This window comes from Anticarsia gemmatalis, chromosome 6 (assembly GCF_050436995.1).
Source record: "Anticarsia gemmatalis isolate Benzon Research Colony breed Stoneville strain chromosome 6, ilAntGemm2 primary, whole genome shotgun sequence".
Classification (NCBI taxonomy): Eukaryota; Metazoa; Arthropoda; class Insecta; order Lepidoptera; family Erebidae; genus Anticarsia; species Anticarsia gemmatalis.
Genome location: NC_134750.1, coordinates 1,404,139 through 1,426,425, shown reverse-complemented (window position 1 = coordinate 1,426,425; position 22,287 = coordinate 1,404,139). Strand labels below are relative to the sequence as shown.

Genomic DNA, 22,287 nt, shown 5'->3' with positions numbered 1-22,287 from the left:
CTCCATTTGCATATAACTCTGATAATGTGAGAGTAAATGAAAATATGCAGCCTAATGGTAAAGCAAAGAAAAGAAGGCGGATGAGTCAGAGGAAATTCATTCTTCAGAAGGAGGAGCTAACAACATCTACTCCAACGGATTCTAAAACGGACTTAATTCTATGTGAGTACGGACTTTAATCAACAGAAATTATACTTAATGAAGTGGCAAATTATTAATGAATTAGTCGGCCTGCAATCTACTTTGAAAACTAATTACCTTAATTTCTTTTTTTGATGACTTAATGTATATTTGATAACATTTAATCATTTTCAGCAAACAATGAAGCAGTATCATCATTAATTATTAATGCTGACTCGCGGTTGGCTTATCAAGAAGCAAAACAATTAAATCCAAAAATTATTACTAAAGAGAAAGCTCAAAAACGTATTAGAAATAGACCAAATATCGCTACACAAGCCAATAATATAATTCACAACAAAAATTGCCCTTTACATACACCTGTAAAAACTACTTCTACTATTGCCGAAGAAAAGAAACAAGCAAAGAACTTCATAAGTAAATTTCTTTGTAAATTAGGCTTCAAAACTAGAAAAGATTTGAAGTCGAAAGTAAAAAGAAATCAAATAAAAGTGAGAAGCAACAATCATGTGACAACTCCAAAAATAACAAACATGAATGCAAATAACACAAACAAACCAGCTATTTGTACTGAAAATATGAAATCTATTGCTAAAAAGGAAAAAGTAAGACATCATAGTTTTAGCAAAAAAATTTCGAAACCAAATATCAAGGAGAAACAGGTGATTGTTAAAAAGAATGAACTTAAAGTACCAAAGATATTATCCAAAGTAAATGCAAAAAATAGAGATTTGACATCATTTTCCTCCGGTACTAATAATCTTACGGAAAATAATAATATGCAGCCAGATATTAAGATAAAAAGGAGTAAGAGACTTTGTAAGATAAATATGAATTCTCAAACATCTTCATCTCAAGAGTCTAAAACCATTTCAGTACAATGTAAGTAGGCTTTTTAAACTTTATAGTTCTTAACACACTGTTTGAATGATTGTCTAATTTTTTTATTTTCGTTTTAATATTAAATTCAAATAAAACAACAGAAAACACAATTCCATACTATATTGCATATTGCAGTACTGTCTAAAAGTATCCCAAGTTGTGTATTATAGAATTATTATTACTGCTATTTATTCATTCCAGCAAAAAGTGAAGCAGTGTCATCTTCAACAAATGACACAAACTCACTTATTTCACGCAAACAAAGAAATCAGATTAACCAAAGAACAAGTAATAACAAACCTAGAAAAGGAGCAAATATTCCACAAATGCCTATCAAAACACGTCATAAGTTCAATAAAGAAAATGAACAAGCAAACAGCGTCATACGTAGATGCTTTTGTAAAATAGGCCTCAAGTCCAGAAAAGAGTTCAAACAAGATGTCAAAGGAAATCGAGTTAAAATAATTAGCAATGATAATGTTTCGACTCCTAAAAAAACAAACATGAATACAAATAACAGAAACGTACCAGATGTCTGTATTGAAAATATTAAACCGAATAATAAAAAAAGAAGAAGAATGCGCATAAGTTTTGACAGAAGAAACTTAAATGCAAAGCGCAAGAAGAAACAAATGACTGTTAAAAAGAATGAAACTAAAGCACCAAACTTATTAACTAAAGGTAATGTTAAAAATCTAGATACGACATCATTTTCTTCTGATACTAATAATATTACGGGAAATGAATGTGAACAGCCAAATGTTAGGAAGAAAAATAGAAAGCGGCCACATGAAATGGTTGACGCGATTGATAAACAAAAAACTAGACCAGCAGTACAATCTCCAATCCAACCCAAAAAATATCATAGAAAGAAGGCTAGAGGAATAGCTATGGCAAGTAATGCTGATGGCGATAAAATAAGACATAAAAACACTGCAACAACCACGCCGTATATAAATCATTCGAGTGATAATAACTATAAAGTATTAAGTAGTGATGAACCGGCTGAAAAATTAAACACCTTGGCAATAAAACGTAAAAATGAACGTAATAAATACAGATTTTTAACTTCCAATACTCCGTCGATCGAAAAACGGAAAGTTCATTCAAACATGCCCTTAAACAGATATTTATCTAAATTATACTTCAGAAAAGGCAGTAAATTAAAAGTGCGTGGTTCACGAACTGAAGCAAAATTAACACCATCTCGATGTTGCCATAATCGCAAACATCTAAGACGGAGGTCTAGAAGAATGGCTTTAGCTGATAGTGATAGAATGGGATATCAAAATACAAACACGACTATTTCAAGTCATTATACTTGTGCTGACCAAATGTCATTTGACAATGATTATCCCAGTGACACAGTAGAATATGTAAATAGAAACGGTTATTCACCTTCCAAAACTCTTTCCCTTGAAAAACGTAACAAACGATTTAGGGACCGCAAAAGCTGGTGTTCACCTAAATTATGCTCTGAAAAATACAGTTCCTTAAAACAAAGAAAAGAACTCAGCTCAGAAACTACGGAAAATCTTACACAATCGCAATGTACCGAACCCCGCAAATATCGTAGAAGAAAAGCGACAAGAACAGCTAAACCACAGAAACTTGATGGATATAAAACAAAACATAAGAGGCCAAAGAAAGATTTCACTATTAAAAGTCAATCGACGGATAATAAAACTGATAATAAATCCACTGAAAAATTAGGTATCCCGTCATTAGATCATAATTATGGGTATATGAATAAGTATATATTTTCACCTCCCAAAACTGAAGCAAAATTAACACAAACTCGAATATTGCAACCCTCTATAAATAACAAAAGAAAGGCGAAAAAAATGGCTAAAGCACAGAAAGCTAAAAGTGATAAAAACAAACATAAAAAACTAAAGAAAGACGTGCCTATTACAAGTCAGCCCACAAAAAATAATCAAGTAATATTTAGTAATAATAAACCTACTGAGGTACTAAATATCGCGACAGTAGAACATAATTATGGCTATATGAATAAGTACATGGTATCACCCTTCAAAACTTCTTTCTTTAAAGAAAATAACGATTTAATAAATGGACCCTTAAATACTTCTCTTTATAATTCGCACCATGGACAATGTAGTAACTATTCAAACGAGGTTACTAGAAGGAAAAAAGACAAACGCTTTGTTTGTACAGAAAGAAAAGATTACCCTCATTTACAAGAATTTCAAGTAGCACCTGCCTTTATGCCAAAACCGAAAAAGCGTTCGAAATGTAAAAAAATACGTAAGTATTCTTGTACAGTATTTTTAATTTTAGCTTAGTTTTCAAATTTCTGAGATTAAGGTTTTACCAGTACGATAATCCAAGTATTAAAAACCACACGACCTAATGTCAAATGAATATTGGTTTTTACTTTTCAGCCGCGAAAAAGAGAGCATCTGTGAATCTGATCATGGACAAGGATGGCAACATTGTAAACATGGCTAGTTTTATGCATAAATTGAATAAACACTACAGAACAAAAAAGTGTACTACAGTTAAACAGTCAAAGCATAAACTGAAATTCAAGCGTCATTCCCGAGCACACATAAAAAGGAATGCCAAATCTACTAAAAAGAAAGCTACGATAAAGCCTCGTAGAATTAAAAGTGCTACTAAAAAAAGGAAATCAAAGAAAAGAGCTGCACCGGGGAAAACACCAGCTAAAGCTAAAAAACGAACCAGAGTAAATAAAAAAAGACACGTAAGGCGCTCTCGAAATTCTACAAACCTAAAAAGGTCCTCGTTAGTGGGAAAAGTATTATCATCAATAATATCTATTGTTCCTTTTAGTCTTAGACATCATTTACATTTTCCATGTGATTGTAATTCTCGTATATGTAAAAAGGAAACTGCTAGGTTCGAAAGAAAAAGGACACCATTACACGTCAAACCTTGTGTCTGTGGAAGCGACGTTTGTAAAAAAGCAAGGTATAAAACACCAGAATTCGTAAAAAAAGCTAAAGCGAAAAAGAAGGAAGAAAAACAGAGAGAGAAAGAATACCATTTGGAACACAAGATTAGAAAAAAGCGGTTTAAACGTTATTCTCAAATAGATCGTGCGAGACACAGACGGATTAAGAAAAATGATAAAATGATGCTCAAGCATGTAGAAGCGTATAGACATCATACTCCTAGTAATGTTTTACTCGCTGAATCCTTGCGTGATATTTGCACCCTCGGAGTTGCAGCAACTAGCAGTGTAAGTAGATACGCACACAGATATGGACTCCGGCCTAAAGACGGGCTGTATAGATTGTCCGAAGTTTATAAAAATCCTAGAAAAGCAATACAAACTGATATAGAAGATTTGAAACGAAGCGAGCTGCCTGGTGTCTATGCGAGAGTTAAACTGAGGATTGCTGCAATTAAGGGTTTTAAAATTTTATTAGCTGCAGCAGAATCAAATCCTGTGGCGAACTTTCTCATACACTTAGGTGATAAAAATGCCTTAAAACGATGTAGAAGATTTAAACGGAGAAAGGAACCTGTGGATTTTGGTTGCGATATTTTTATGGCGTCTTTGAGGAAGAAGCCGTGTTTGTGGGTCTATTATTTGTGCCCTTGGGCTTATCCTAGTTGTCTCGGTATAATTCGTATGTGGAGACAGTTAACTGATTTACTTATGTTCGTAATGGCTGTAGGTGTGTGGAGTCCTTGTATTTTGTTTACAGAGTTACTCAGAGCTGGTTTGTGTTGCTTTAGTTGTTTTTGAGCAGTTGTGTTATGGGAATACTTTTGATTAAATAAGCGCAGGCAACTTTCTTTCGAAGTTTCATTGTTTATAAGAAATATGTAAATTTTTAGTACCAGAGACACATTCCGATAAAATAACGCGACAAACTTCGTAGGTTTTTAAAGATCTGAGTATGAAATCTAACATAACTTGAGGCAGGACAAATAAAAATCAAAACGGCTCCCCAGCGCGAAATCTGTCTATCATGAAGCTGAAAAAGGTTAAATTTCTAAACTCTTTTGCGTTGCATGATTAATATAATAGAAGGATACGGGAATTAATGCGCAGGTTGTACTCGCCTTTTGTAAAAAAATCGAAATCAAATCATTTATCCATTAGGTCAAATATTGACACTTATGATAATGATAGTCGTTACAATTACTGAATCTACCACTAGCTCGGAAAGGGGGTAGAGCCTTATGAGAAGAGCTAGCAAGATACTCACGGCCACTCTTTTCAATCGCCAAATATTTTACAATGTAGTTGATACAATAATTGATCATGCGAGGCGCTGCCAACAATCAATGATATAGACTAACCCTCTTATTCATAAAAAATATATGAAGTTATGAAAGGCTTATAAAGTGTTTTGTTTCTTTCACTCTTTAGCGAAATGAAAGAGAGAAAACAAATTACAGTAGCTTTTTAACTAAAATAGGTTTATAGTGTGTTTATGTGTAAGAGGGTAGACGTCAATTAAGGAATATATGAATAAAGCAAAAGGTTGAGATCACATCTGTCATCGGTAGTGATTCCAACAGTAAAACTCCAACGTATCTCAGTGGTGATGAACCGATGATATCACCGGTATCTTCGCACTGGCTTGTTATCTATACTATATACTATATATACTATACTATAATATTATAAAGCTGAAGAGTTTGTTTGTTTGTTTATTTGATTGTTTGTTTGTTTGTTTGTTTGTTTGTTTGTTTGAACGCGCTAATCTCGGGAACTACTGGTCCGATTTGAAAAATTCTTTCAGTGTTAGATAGCCCATATATTGAGGAAGGCTATAGGCTATATAACTTTACGCTACTGCCATAAGGAGCAGAGTAGCAACGAAAAATGTTACAAAAACGGGGAAATTTTTGACCCATTCTCTCTTATGTGACGCAAGCGAAGTTGCGCGGGTCAGCTAGTCTATTTATAAAAATATTATGCAAAACTTCCACATTCGGTCTGATAAAAATACTATAGGACGATTTATCTGTTTTACGGGGCCACAACGGGCTTAAAACATTAGATTTAAACAATCTAACTGATCTATTAAACGCTGTTTTATATCATTACATTGAATTTACTGCATCATCTATACTAATATTATTAAGCTGAAGAGATTGTTTGTTTAAACGCGCTAATCTCAGAAACTACTGGTCCGATTTGAAAAATTCTTTCAGTGTTAGATAGCCCATTTATCGAGGAAGGCTATAGACTATATATCATCACACTACGGCCAATAGGAGTCGAGTACCATTAAAAATTATCCATCCATTTTTTTATATGAGTTTAAACGCTTTTGAATAGATAAACTACCGCTAAATGTACTCAAAAACCGGGGGTAAACCAGGCAAGTGAACACATTTCCGTTCAAGAGTATGACGCGTCTATACGTCATACTCGTAAAGCCATTAAAATTATATGGTTAAGCTTTAGTCGCATAGAGATCAACTAAACTAGTGGTCGTGTGTAAAAATTGATTAAAATGAATTCAGCGAAAATTATTATCCTTTTGGTAAGTTGATTTTTCATTATAAGTTTACTAGCGGAGATACCGGTTTAATCGGGTATAGTACAATTTTATACCGCTGATTCTATTACCGTGGAAATTATGATCCCACTGAACCCATACAATCCTTCTCCTAACAGTTACGCAACATAATAATATGAAAAAAGAATTATCTAATTTTGTTAAGTTGTTCAAAAGTTTTACGCGTACATGTGTACGCTTTCATTTTTATTCATTTTTATTTTTATAGAATTTTTTTTACTGGGGCGACCGATTATATGATTATTTTTTTATCTGAAAGGTTCAGATTTGACGAGAACCTAGTATTTTAGATTAATTATGTATACATTGATAATATAGACTTGCTTATTTTGTCATGCTAATAAAATAACATTTTGCTTCAAAGTCGGTTTTAATAATTAAATATAAAACTCATACCTACTAATATGATAAATTCTAAAGTTATAGAACAAATATGTATGTATGTCTGTCACTCTTTCACAAAAAAATACCTGGTCGGTTTCTAAGGGCTAAATTTAAATATCTTCATAGATAAATTAACAACTGTCCCGAACTCGGGGCAGAAAGTTGTGTTCATCAGGCGAAAATTGGACCTAAGTGCGATTCGAATCCACTACTCGCAGCGCTGTAAATGTGTAGATAAAGACATATAACGACTGCGCAAAATACTACTATTAAACTAAACTACTTTGTGTGGTTTTAATATATTTTGGTTTTCACTCCGCGACAAATCGAACAAGTACTTTACATCACTCATGGGCATGGGAATGTACCTTGATAAAATCCATAAATGTTATTTTAGGATTTATAATAATATTTATGGATTCTATCATGGTACCGCGGTATATAGGTAAGTTCGGAAATTCTTTACACGCAATGTTGCTTCTACAAGGAAAAATCAAGTAAATAGTTTTAAAAATCAAAGCGTTTTGCGGTTATTCGTGATAATATTTCATTGTTCAATTGTGTATTTATTTGATTTAATTTATTAAAATATAATTATCAATAACTATTTTTGTAAGTACATAGTTATTTAACTAAATAACTCTATGTTCGTTGTACTATTGCGTACTTTTATTTTGTAACGGAAATATTCCTTGTTGTTGAAAATGAATCGTTATTTTATGTCCTGTTATTGATTTTATTTTGAAGCACTTAGTTCAATTATTATGGTTCCAGCTCCATCACCATTGTGTCCTTTTAAATACTTTATGACACCAGAGTGCTATCTATTAACCTGTTAAATTATTTCCAAATGGGTATACTGTTCTGTGCCAAACCGGGACTAACAAACACATAGCGAAAGCGTAAATTCTTTTTTCAGACTAGCTTATAAAGGCGGCTACGCAGGCGTTCAAATTTTTATCGTCTTTTTGAAGACTTAGGGGTTAATTAAATAATAAACGTAGTACTTAGTGTTAATCCTAAGTCTTCAACTATATCCATTCTAATTTTGACAAAGATATGACCAGAGGCTTAATCGCGAAAGCATGACAGACAGACAAACGGACTTACATTTTGTAATAATAGTATAAACTGGGATAAAAATTATGATTTCATTTGATTTTCAGTTGATAAAAGCAGCAATTGGACATACAATCTCTATAAAACAAGATGATCTAAATACTATGTAAGTATTGTATAGCGAGTAAGGTTTACTGTCTACCCATGCTAACGACAGTGATTGTCGTTGCATATCTTGTAGAACAATTTGAAACAAAACGTATTTCTATTATACGTTCACTTTAAACATAATAAAGCTTTAAAATATACAGTATAATTATATGTTATTCGGTTTTTTTTGCAGGACAAACGCTACTTATGGTGTCGCAAATGTTTGTCATTGTTTTGACTATGGAATTGGGACCCCTACTGATGTAAGTAATATTCTATACTTATATATGTTACTGTAAAAGCCCGAACTGTGGTAAATCCTAAGATTTTCCGGTATAACCTAAGATTTACCAACTCTCAATGGTAAAAGTCCGAACAAGCCGGAGTTTAAAACCTATGTTACGATTTATAAAAAAATCCTCCTTCATATCTATGTTTATAACTATTTCACGGTATAATTATATACTGTGACATAGTTATAAAGAAGGAGTTTTGGGCAAAGCGACATGGGTAGGTTAGGTTAGAAGAAAAAAAATAACCACGAAGGCTAAGGTTTAGCTTAGCTTAGCCTTCGTGGTTATTTTTTTAACAACCCAGAAGGAGGAGCCCCGCGAAGCGGGGCTCCGGCCACATCTCGTCATCATCAAGTTAATATAGGTAAAAGTTCGAAATAAAAGAATTGTTCGGACTTTTACCATTGCGAGTTGGTAAATCTTAGGTTATACCAGAAAATCTTAGGATTTACCACCGTTCGGGCTTTTACAGTAACATATACATAAAACTCTTCCGTTACTGAGTGACTGACTGATGGACAACGCACAGCCAAAACTACTGAGCGTAAAAAGTTGAATTTCGGTATGAAGATTCCTTAGGAAGTGTAGAGCACTAAGAGAAGATTTTTGAAAATCTCCCTCTAGAAGAGATTGAGTTATTTTAAAAGTAGTTTTAATCTTTCATGACATTTTCAGTTAAACTGCGATGAAATCAATGAAATGCTCTCATTAGAACTGTAAGTAGCTATCTGTTAATTACATTATAATACATCCCACTTTCAAAATATCACCTTATTTATACCTGTAGGTGTAGGCAGAAGTAAATGAAATACAATCTTATTGCCATTGGGCTCTACTCCCGCAATGAAGAACAGATTAGGCCTGGAGACCACTACGCTGACTCGATGCAGCTTTGTGGATTTAAATATTTTTTATAAAACAACATAAGCTTACAGTTTGACACCATGGCGCTTATACTAGGTCCAATACGAGATTTTTTGGCCTCAAGAATAAACATTTGTAAATAAACTGCAGCAACCTGTCAAGAGGAAAGTGGCGAATTCGCCTTCTCTGAAGAAGGTGCTTTTCAGAAGATGCCATTTTGTTTTCATTTGTGGGGGTTAGTGGAAGCTTAAGTTCAAGTTCGTAGGGTCGCTACCCTTGTGCCCTAACGCCCACCCCTTTTACCAAGATGGCAGCTTGCGTTCTCTAAAATGCACTGGTCTGCAAGTTAAGACCTAAAAGAAATATATTTCGATAGACTAACATTTACTTGCTTGGCAGAAGAATGCTTCGACTACTCTGCTATCCGTGTTTTTTCGTATGTTTCTTGTGTCTTAAGCATAAATATTTATCTTTCAGCTTTGTGCAGATTATGACTGTTTGTGAAGAAGTAATACGGTAAGTAACCGTTTTTATGAGAAAAAATGCATATGGGGGCGTCGGAGTGTTTTTAAAGGGCCATGGTTCTCTCAGTCCGCATATAACGGATGGTTACCGAGGCGGTTCTTTTAGTGGAATCACCACATAACCTGTTATTTCGCCCCTGAGGCATAGCGGGTATCCGAAGGGGTTTTTTACCCCCACTTTAAAAAAAACGTTGGTGCTTATCGCATTAAACAAGACATAGTCATAACGTCGCTTTTCCCGTCTCCGAAATAGTGCCACGTAATAGAGGGCGAGCCTATTGCCATATTGAGAAATATTCTTTATTAAATTAGAAAAGCCAGTCCCTGTTTCAAAAGCTTAATCCAATTTATTTTATTTTATTATATGAGGTGATTTACATTATACTGTGTTCACAGCATCTATCAGGAGATTTTGGACAAAGCCAATGATCCTGTGAGTACCTACAATACTTTCTGTCGCAATTTCTTATATTTACACCACCATTTTTTATTTGTTTAAAAGCCTCGTTATCCTCCATAAATAGGCACGGGTCTAGTCAAACAACATAGTTGAGAGCCTTGTAAGTAAGGTTCGTTACTAGTGGAGGTAATATCTTCCATATTTTGGAAAACAACAAAAGTGCTTCTACTAAGTGGCATACTATAGAATGCACTCAAGGATAATTATTTAAACAAAAAAATTAAATCAATAAATACTTCATTTTTGTAAATTTTCGCTATCACCATTAAATGTCAAAGTTTGGCGATACTACTAGCAATTATTAAGACTTATTGTAATGTTTGTTTGTATGAAATATATAATAATATATATTTTTCAGTGCTCTCTTTTATTAAATGTTATTTCTAAAACGTTACATTAATATTTTTTCAGTCATCAAGGGGTCTGGTTTCAGATGAAATTTATCTTAACAAAGACGACATGGATATTTTGTGAGTTGTTTTTTTAATATTCTTGGCTACGTGTACATATATACTTCCACAGTAACATTATAATTTATGTGTAATGCTTTCACTGCAAAATCGAGATTGAATTATATTAATCTTCTAAGGGTTCTCCAGGCTGTATCTCATAAACCGTGATAGCTAAGAAGCTAAAATTTTTGCACCAATTATGTATTTCCGTTCCCGCTATAACAACAAATACACAAAATTATAAATTAAAATGTTAATGGGGTTCCTTTACTATAAAGGAGACTTTTCGTATTTTTTAAATCAGTTCCTAAAATATGTCGCGTTTGTAGCTTATTATTTCGGTGAATTTTCTGGTCGTAACTGTTCAAATATTATTGTGTTTTACCTTTCAGAATAGAAGCTAACGTAAAGGCTTCTGTCAATTGTGAATGTCTAGCTTTAAATGAGAAACCTGAAGAAGAAGTAAGTTAAACGATCATATAAGCGTATTACGGAATTCCTGCAACTATAGACGAAAATTGCCTATACGTTTAAATTTTCAAAAATACTTTTTGTTAGCAAACCTCAAGTATTTTTTTTAACTTGCCCCAGAATACAAACTCAGCTTAGCAATCATAAGAAAAATAATAATGTCTGCTAATAAATTTTGGTTTTTCAGGGAACCTGTAGGTCCTATTGGGAGTTAGAAGAGACACTGTAAGTACAGCAATAAAACAAGTAAAGCTAATAAATTAATTGATTAAAAAAAATATCCCGTAAAGGGTTTAATTACGGTGGACGAATGTTTAAATAAGAGAAAGGTATATTAGAACTGTAACTCTATCAAATTTTGCTTAAAGAAAAATTTGACAGAGTCACGCGCAGCGGAGTCGCCTGGGTCTGCTAGAAGATGAATTCCTATTTTTTTTTTGTTTCAGTCCTTTTCCGTCTGCAACATTTTGTCAGCAAACTGTCAGGTAAGCAATAGTAAGCATTAAATTTCAACTATCAGTAACTCAATTTTCTACCACTATCGACTACCGATAACCAGCTAGCTGTCAAGAAATTTTGCATAACATTTGGTTCAGCGCCTCTAGCGGGCGTCGTAAAAACTATTCTGGCAGTACATTTTAGATGTCAAACACTCTATACACGACAGAACCGATTGTTAAGAATCGCGCTACAGATCGGTACTGAAGATCTGCGCTCAGTCTCAATTACTTTAATATTTTAGAATACAAAGAATGCCTGACGTTTCGATCACTTTGTTTACAGACCAATGAAAAAAGTTTTGCAGAACTTCGTTGATGCCGAACTTTCAAGTACTACGACTCCCGTGCCAACTACCATTAGTATAAAAACCACTACGGCTGTAACGACTACAGAACAAATGACAACAGCTAGTACAAACAAACCTACTGTCGACCAGAACATGACCTATTCTGGAGTCGCGACGGACGCTCATCAGCCTAGCCTTTCCTCTAACTATGTTGGAGACGGCTTCCAGTCTCACCAAATGCAGCTGAATACCAGTATTTTACATGGAGCGACTGACTATCGGACTAACACTAGTTTTAATAACAGTTCAAATTCCGATCGAATGGAAAGAGAAAAGGAATATAATAATACGGGAGCGCAAAACTATATGAGGTATGGAATTGGCTTAATATTACTATGATCCACGTTTCGCAATTTAAATGGCGAAAATCTAATATATAAAATTCTCGCGTCACAGTTTTCGTTGCCATACTCCTCTGAAATGGCGTGACCGAATTTTACCAAATTTGAAATGCGTATTCAGTATGTCTGAGAATCGGCCAACATCTATTTTTCATACCCCTAAGTATGAAACGAGTTTGGGCACGTAAAAAGTCGGTCCCGGTTGTTGTCAATTAAGAAAACAGTCGTTAAGCCACGTCAAAGGCCTTTAGGCGGCTTGAACAACTTTGACACTAGGTTGACCACTAACCATACGATAGGAAGGAAGGACCCCTAAGTGACACTTTATTTTTTCATTCATATTACAAAACCACTTTTGCCGTATCAGCTAGTATATCTGTATGAAAATATATATAATTAATGGCGAAGCGTGGATGTAGTTTCATACACCTCTGCCTGCACCTTAAGGTTCAACAGGCGTGATAATAAGTACATATGTATTTGACAAAAGTTTTCTTCTACAGCACTGGCACGGCTGCAGACGGTGCAGACAGACCAATCGAACTGCTCTATATGATTTTGGGCGTATCGATATCCTTGCTTTGTGGAGCCCTGGTAGGGTTTGCCGTCATAAAACTAAGAAAATATCTTCGTTCAAAATGTAAACGTAAGTTTATAATAATATTATATCCTGTAGACTGTTTTACCTCGGGTTTCTGGGGTACATTTAGCAGTGGTTTATCTATTTAATAGCGTTTAAACTCATATAAAAAACGCTATTGAATAGATAAAGCGACTTTCAAGTTACTAAATGCGTGCAATATTTAGACATTTTTCATATGGCAACTGATCAATTAGGTATATACTGATTGACATTTGTTTTTTGGACAGTGGCTCAGCACCGCGGCAATCTATCGTCATGTAGTCCTGATAGTTTATCAGTACATTACTGGACTTCTGAACCAAGCAACCACCATTCAACGTAATGTCACAGAACAATAAGTACTAAAGTACTGAACTAGCTCTGAGAGCAGTCTCTGGTCGAACTACATCTATACTAATATTATAAAATTGTAGAGTTTGATTGTTTGTTTGTTCGCGCTAATGTCTAGAACTTCTGTAGCAAATTAAAAATATATTTACCGTTAGATAGCCTTTTTATTAACTAAGGCTATAGGCTATATTATTATGACATTACGCTACCACCAAAAGGAGCAGAGTACCAGTAAAATTGTTTAAAAAACGGGGAAAATTATGACAAAAATTATAAATTATTCCGTCTTTTGTGACGCAAGCGAAGCAGCGCTAGTTTATAATAATATTGTTTGCTACGCAGATATTCGGTTCGTCACGTTCGGTTCGGGAATATTTATCAAGCAACAAAACTCACTTGTCTCACTTGTTCGGCTTGTGCCAATCCGGTTCATCTACACATTTAGGTTTTGCCGCCTGGCTAGGCCGATTAATGTCGAACCGAATATGTGTGTAGCAAACCTTACCCATATTTTAAAGTACAAAATCTTCTTAGGAATAACAGTAATAAAGTAGGCACCTACATGTTTACACTACATTTTATCTAGCAGATAGTTTATCTAAGACTTGTTTTAAGTGGTGCAACTAGGCGTAATTATTTAAAATATTGAACTATTTTAACATGATCATTTAGCATCATTGTCAATGTTTGAAATAACTGATAATAAAAATGTATATGTTAAATGTAGTCATTTATTAATCTGTTTAAATAAATATTTTTTTTTACCACAACGGACATTTATTTCCTTGTTTGGCAGACCCGGCACACATTTTTCGTCCTAAGATCCCCCGCCCGATCGACAATGTTTTTGGACATTGTCAAGACTAAACACAAAACCGTCACAAATAATATACTAAAACCTTTTCTGAGAATTGCTGCACGACTAAAGTAAACTGTAGTTTAAGTATCTTCTACTATATCGATTCATCGTCAACCAGCTATCGATTTTTGTAATCAGTAGCGAGATTCTGTAAAACTGTCGATTATCGATAACAAGCTAGCTATCAACAAAATTTACATAAAAATCTGATAAGCGCCTCTAGCAGTCGACGTAGGTACTATTTTGGCGTTTTTTGAGGCGCCCATAGCCAGTTGCGCTCACCGATCAGTAAACGATCTGTGGGTTAAGCGCAACTTGGCGCGGTCACTCCATAGATGGGTGACCGCATAGTGGTATTTGGACAGGGCGTCTCCGTGCTTGCCGGAGGGCACGTTAAAAGGACGGACCCGGTTGTTATCTACAACGTTAACCGTCGTTAAAGCCATGTCAAAGGCCTTACAGGCCAGTACATTTAAATGTTAAACTCTCGATACTCGATAGTGCCGACTGTAGAGAATCGCGCCACTGCATGGAACTGATGTTCAATATTGAGTTTATAGCAGATAGATAGACAAGATTCGATCGATTGTAAATGAAAATTCCTAATTTTTGAAAAGCGTGACCATCATTTTCATGTTAGTACTTCTTATGTACTTTTACTGTCCCACTGCGGGGCAAGAGCTTCCTCTCGATATGGGAGAGGGGTAAGGAGTCCACCGCACTGGGTGGACGCACCAGTTTCTGAACAAGCATGGTAATGTAACATTGTTCAACATTTGATCTCAATAATAATAAGCGCGTCGTCACTAAATACGTAGGTATTTAGATTAATCTGCTATATATACATATATTCCTTAACCACAAAATATTATTAATATAATTTTAATTTATCAAATAGTATACCACTTACACAGTTCTAACTTGAATAATTAAAATAATATTTGTAATAAAAATAATTAAATATAAATTAAATAGCAAAAATAAAGAGACTTAAACATAAAATGATAAAAGGACGCGATCCTCGCCTCTAACGTCGACACTATCAAGTATCGAGAGTTTGACATTTAAAATGTACTGTCAAAAAGCTCTCAATAGCCAGCTATATAGTCCATTGAAATGTTACATGAGATTTACATTTCTTAGAGGACGCAATTTTATTTTTGGATCATGTAGGGGGGGTCAATAGAAGCTTAACTTGAAGTTTGTGGGGTCGCCACCCTTTTCCCCTGGCCGCCATCTTGGAAAAGGGGGTGGAAACACTTTTTTCGCTATATCTCGGAAACTATGCGTCTTACAATAAAATTGTAAAAGCATAATTTGTAGAAAATTATTTTGTCTACAAATATGTTTAACATCTTTTTGCCCTAAATTAACAATTTATGAAGTTATAAGCAAAAAAGTGCAATTTTTTTTATGATTATTTTCTTTATTGCTCTATAACTTTTTTTAGTAACAGCCGCGCGGATTGGCGTCTGAGGTTAAGCCACGCTTGCCGAGGTTGTTTGGTGGATGGGTGACCCTCTTACACATATCGAGTTCCTCCGTGTTTCGGAAGGCACGTTAAATTGTGGGTCCCGGCTGTCATTTTCGAAGATATTTGACAGTCGTTAACAGTACTCAGAAGCTTGAAAGTCTGACAACCAGTCTTAACGAGGGGTATCGTTTTATATACCAGGTAAATGGGTTGTGGAGGTGAGATAGGCAGTCCCTCCATGTAAAACACTGGTATTCAGCTGCATCTGGTGAGACTGGAAGCCGACTCCAACTTAGTTTGGAAAAAAGGCTAAGCTGATATGAATATATTAAAAAAAAATAACTCAGACCAATCTTGTAGAGTATTTTTTAAAGAAAATTTTGCCCTATATTTTTTTTAATTTCATTATTTACAAACTCAGTAACAGCGCTCCGAAAAAGACCGTAATCGGAGAGAAAAATTTTGTAAAAAAAATTTCACTATTTTGCTTATAACTTCTTTAATTGTTAATTTAGGACAAAAAGTTATGAAACATATTTGTAGGCAAAATAATTTGCTACAAATTATGCTTTTAAAATTTTATTGTAAGACGCATAGTTTCCGAGATATAGCCAAAAAAGTGTTTTCACCCCCTTTTCCAAGATGGCTGCCGGGGGACAAGAGTGGCGATCCCACAAACTTCAAGTTAAGCTTCTATTGACCCCCCCTACATGTTCCAAAAATAAAATTGCGTCCTCTAAGAAATGCAATATTCGGCCCTCAAATTGTAACATTTCAATGGACTAATACTCTTTAAAATATAGCTTGATTTGAGTTCTAAACAAAACAGACAACACAACTTTGTAGTGACGTCTAACGAGTATTACAAATTGAAACACGAAAAATCTGTCTTGTCTAGCATTATAACTATTTTTTAAATACAGACTGCCTCCGTGGCGCAGTGGTTTAGGTCGCCACGCCGATACCACTGCAACGGGAGGTCGTGGGTTCGATTCCCACACGGAGCAATTATTTGTGCGATCCACAAATAATTGCTTCGGGTCTGGTTGTGCTTTGTGTCCGTTGTTTGTATGTTTGTAAAAGTCCCCGCGACACAAGAGCAATTCTTAGTGCGGGAGTTGTCTTTTTTAAAGAAAAGAAAGAAAGAAAGAAAAAGAAAGAAAGAATAATTCAATACAATCAGCCTTTAAACTAAAAATCAGTACTATTTTCTTTAGTCTTAAAAATAAACCTAATAATTTTCAACCTCTCTACAAGGCTACGTCATGTTGCAAAAAATTTAGTGAGGAGACACAATAGATAAGAGTAAATCGACTGATTAATCGTTAATCGCGAAGTACACTTTGATACTATTTGTGACCAAGAATTAATAATTAATCTCCAAGATTGGTCCAGCGATTCTGATGATAGGGATGAGGATGATAAAAATATAGGATGCGCAGTTAATGTTGCGCATCCTAAATCAGTATTATATTACTATCATCCTCATCCCTATCATCAGAATTGCGCCATTAACTGATTTTTTTTTACTGTTTTCATTGTTTTATTCAATTGATCCTAATTAATACTAAACTAGGAGAGGTCTCCGTGCGGTGTTAAAAGTAGGGCTGGTCGTCCTATACGAATTTGCAAAAATAATTGAATCGAATATAATTATTTTAGATTCGATTTTTTCGCTATCGATTTTGATCAATACTTCTACAACCCAATCAAGGCAAGGTCAAACATATTTTTGCAAAAATATCAATGTATTATTAAAATATTTCATTTAAAATTAATATATAATGTTTAGGAGCACTATTCCTCGAAATGGTTTTCGAATTACAGCATTTAAAAAAAGTGAACAATCCCCATTGAAACGAATATAAATAATGATTTTAGATTCGATTTTTTCGCTATCGATTTTGATCAATACTTCTACAACCCTAGTCAAAACAGTTTGACATCTGACATTCTAATCAAGCTATATTTTAAAGAGTATAATTGTTGTTAGTCAATAGTAGTGGATGGTGGAGAATCGCTCTACGGTTGTTTTCAATTCAGATAACAGTCGTAATGCCAAATCAGATGTTTTTTTTAAACTCATTAAAGTTATGTAATGGCTATACTGGCGAAATAGGTTCGTCGTTAAATAATATATAAACTGTGAAGACTACGAAGTTTCTTTACGATGTTACATTTCCCCACCAAAATGAAACTGTGCAACGGCTATTTTTAAAACGTGAATCTTATATTAAAATGTTTATCAGTGATGCATTCAATATATATACAATGCCAACGGAAATCATCGCAAAAATCCCCTTGTTGTCATATTTATGTACTAGCTGAATTACGCGGGTTTGTACACTAGGTACCAGTCTCACAGCTTATGAATAATTGCGAGAATACATAATATATCTTAATAGATAACATTACAGCAAATGAACAATTTTCATTTTTTACAAAAAAAAAAACTCCCGCACTAAAAACCGCTATTGTGTCGCGGGGACTTTTACAAAAACTATTTGTAAACACAAATGGGCATTTCTCAGAAATGAAGTGTTTAAAAAATACTTGTTCCGTGTGGGGATCGAAATCTCCCGATGCAATGGCAGCGGCGAGGCGACCTTAACCACTTCACTACGGAGGCAGTCGTATGACCAATACTGTCGAATTTCATCTTGATAAGCTATCCTATACTTATTTAAAACTCAAAACAGATTTCAAGAGTTTATCTTTTTCAGTCGAGTTTCGAAAGAACTTTTGTCTGATTTAAATTCTTCTGAGCATATTTTCATGACATCCGATTCTGCTGATCCGTGAAATCAGACGAGAGAGTGTAAACAGACAGACAGAGAGACTCGAATTAAGTGTAGTGATTGAAATATGAATGTGGTAAATACTGAGTCCATAACGGAGCGTCCGAAGGGCTGGGAATATTATAAATAGCGATAAATACATACATACATACATACTGGTGACAATTTTGCAATCACAGTAGGTTGAACATGTCATATTTTTTAAAAGGACTCCAAGGACTTTTCAAGGCTTAACCGCAATTTCATTTCCTCATCATAAAAAAAACGTATGTATGCACCAAGATCTGACACTTTTCTGTATTTGATGATAAGAGATTCTCTTTTTTTAAATTTTTTAACTCTCTACTAAAATATGCTAGGTCCTCTTACACGTCCGGGATGTTTTAGTGGCACATTAAGTAACCGAGGGTGTCACCTGTCAAACGGAGTACAGGAGAAAGGCACAAAGTTCCCTCCGGATTGAGCCTTATTAAGGCAAGATGTATATGGGGGGTATCAGTGTGTTTTTAAGGTCCGAGCTCCTCGGACCTTAAAAACACACTAATACCGTTACCGGAGGGGTTTTTTAGTGGCAGCAAACATAACTCGGGATTTCCCCCAAAAGATTTGGGATCGGCTAGCGTCACGGTAACTGTTTAGTTTGCAACTGCCTGACAATTAATGACTTTGCATATTAAACTGTACCCTTAGGCTAGCCGATCCCGCGGTTAACCGTTAGTGTCTAATGCCCGGTTTCTGAGGTACATATATAGTGGTAGTTTATTAATTCAGAAGCGTTTTCATATGAGTTAAAATGCTATTGAACAGATAAACTACGGCTGAATGTACCTCAAAAACCGGGGGTGAGGGCATGTATAGCTTTTAATATTGAAAACATTACTGCCACACTGCTGCTAGGCACGACTCTTCTCCCAAAATTTGTTAAAAAAATCCTTTTTACCCAGAAAATATTTCATTTTATTTACGTGGACGAAACCAAGAGCTTAGATTAATAAGTGGCAAAAAATGTATCAAACATTTGTTTGATAAATCACTGACAATTATCTGAACACTGACGCACAGTTATCCAGAAATCATAATCAGAAGAGCAAGCAGGAAATAAAAATGTCCTGCTATAACAAATGAGTGTTGCAGTACATGATAATCGCAATTAATTCTGAACCGAGAGCTTCGCAGTTTCAGTTATCACCGAAATGTGTGTCGCGAGAAGTTGTGTGTGCGCACTCACAGTGTGTGTTGTACTTCTAGCTGTAGTTTTATACACAGATGCTCAAATGTGTACCAAATTACAAACGTAAGTAGTAGTATAAGCTTTTAATTTGTTATTTTTGACTATTATATTATTACTAGCTGACCCGCGCAACTTCGCTTGCGTCACGTAAGAGAGAATGGGTCATAATTTCCCCCGTTTTTGTAACATTTTTCGTTACTACTCCGCTCCTAATGGCCGTAGCGTGATGTTATATAGCCTATAGCCTTCCTCGATAAATAGGCTATCTAACAGTGAAAGAATTTTTCAAATCGGACCAGTAGTTCCTGAGATTAGCGCGTTCAAACAAACAAACAAACAAACTCTTCAGCTTTATAATATTAGTATAGATTAGTATAGATTGTCTGTTATCTGACCTGCGTCGCTCTGCTCCCGTATACGGGCTTGAAAGAAATGATAGGCCATGGAGGAAAACTCCCCTAAATATTTAAAAATAGAAGGATTTTTGTAATCTTTTCGAGGTTTGATGCGACCGGTTTATGTGTGTGTCAACGATGACAAAAAGGTTTGAATGGTTTCCTTTCAGTGAATTAAGGTATTTTTCATATTTCAAGTAGGTTTCTTTCATGGTCCATATTTTTTTTAAACCAGTATATCATTGTGTAGTATATTGTTGTATTTACCTTCTTGCCCCACAGAAATTATGACAAAAATATGTTCTCGAATTTTTTACTTAGCGACTCATTCGCCGATTGATTCTTATTTGAAGATAATTAACTAACCGCCGCCGTCTTTTGAATAATATGTACGTTGTATTACTAAAAGTGAAAAGTCAACTAAAATCACGAAAAAGAACCTTAAGTTTGTTGCAGTGACCGAAAATGAAGGGTACTTATTGGTATTTTATTTTGATACCGTAAACTCTTAAACTTGCATATTATTATTAGATTTGTGACAGAACTTTGACCAGCGTATATCTGTGGATTTTCCTCGAGAATTCAAGTTTCAGGGTCCACAAAACTTCACGCAAGTTAATGTGGAGTGTAGTTTCTATGATCTAGATATATAAATGCACTCAAAAGTCACGCTTAAGACTCCTAAACTCTAAAAAAACTACGAATGAGGCTCCGATAAAACATCCGATTGAATTTAAAACTTTGTTTACGCTTCTGTATCCACAAAACGCACAACGAACTTTCATTGTTACTTTGGTTCAAACTTAGTCTGATTCAGTTAATTTTATTCCGATACAGCCTCCATGTCAAAATTTAATAGAAATAGTCGAAATCAAATATTTGACGAAATTTCGTTTTCACGAACCATACTCCTAGCTTAGTTACGACTCTAATTATTATTTCCAGACAAAATAAATATCATCGTGCAGATACAGATTTCTCACTCCATTTTTATATTTTACTAGCTGACCCGCGCAACTTCGCTTGCGTCCAATAGGATCGAATGGGTGAAATTTTTCCCCGTTTTTGTAACATTTTTTACTGGTAGGCACTCTGCTCCTTTTGGTCGTAGCGTGATGATATATAGCCTATGTCCTTTCTCGGGTATCAAAATATCTCCATACCAAATTTCATGCAAATTGGTTTAGTAGTTTAGGCGTGATTGAGTAGCAGACAGACAGACAGACAGAGTTACTTTCGCATTTATAATATTAGTATGGATTTTACAGATATACGCAAAGTTATGCGAGAACCAAAACTCAATATGTGTCCAAGACATATTTAAAACCAATTTGTAGAGGAAGAAAATTGCGTACTTGCATCATGACGAGGACTGTGCGTGGCACCGTGACTTATAGAGCCACAGTAAGTAAATAAATATCATTGGACAACTCACACACGATGACTTCATTTCTTATATATAATATGCTTGCGTAAGTGTGTGCGTGTGTGTGTGTGTGTGTGTGTGTGTGTGTGTGTGTGCACACCAACACACACATACACACACACACACACACACACACACACACACACACACACACACACACACACACACGCACACACTTACGCAAGCAAGCACCTATACATAAACACATAATCCACAAAACATGCACAGATAGCTCATGTACATTATGTTATAATTGTGTATAGAAATGCGATAAAAGTTATAGATTATTGTATTAATACATTGCACTGATTGAGAACACGCAATATTTACATTAATAACCAATAGGGGATTGGCACTGTAACTCCTAAACACAGGCTACCTCGTAGCCTCTCTAGGAAAACAGTACACCACCCATTTTTATTGTAGACTTCATTTTATTGTCGATTTTTAATCAATTGTTATTGTTGTTATTGTTATTTCAAACTTAGCAGAGTTTGTATTGTGGTAACCAAATATATACTAATACTAGCTGACCCGCGAAACTTTGCTTGCGTCACATAAGAGAGAATGGGCCAAATTTTTTCCCGTTCTTGTAACAATTTTTACTGTTACTCTGCTCCTGTTGGTCGTAACGTGATGATATATAGCCTATAGCCTTCCTCGATAAATGGTCTATCTAACACTGAATTTTTTTCTAATCGGACCAGTAGTTCTTGAGATTAGCGCGTTCAA

At 34.8% G+C, this 22,287-nt stretch overlaps 1 protein-coding gene across 1 annotated transcript; it reads left to right on the top strand.

Annotated features, from left to right (window-relative positions):
• Positions 1 to 6,444: 6,444 nt before the first annotated feature.
• On the top strand, positions 6,445 to 13,996 carry LOC142973846 (uncharacterized). Its single transcript, XM_076115867.1, has 13 exons — positions 6,445 to 6,518; positions 8,105 to 8,163; positions 8,341 to 8,410; positions 9,116 to 9,156; positions 9,782 to 9,820; positions 10,225 to 10,261; positions 10,700 to 10,758; positions 11,133 to 11,202; positions 11,399 to 11,436; positions 11,658 to 11,696; positions 11,995 to 12,369; positions 12,903 to 13,045; positions 13,270 to 13,996. The coding sequence occupies exons 1-13, from the start codon at positions 6,489 to 6,491 to the stop codon at positions 13,362 to 13,364; spliced, it is 1,095 nt and encodes a 364-aa protein (XP_075971982.1). The 5' UTR covers positions 6,445 to 6,488; the 3' UTR covers positions 13,365 to 13,996.
• Positions 13,997 to 22,287: the final 8,291 nt, after the last annotated feature.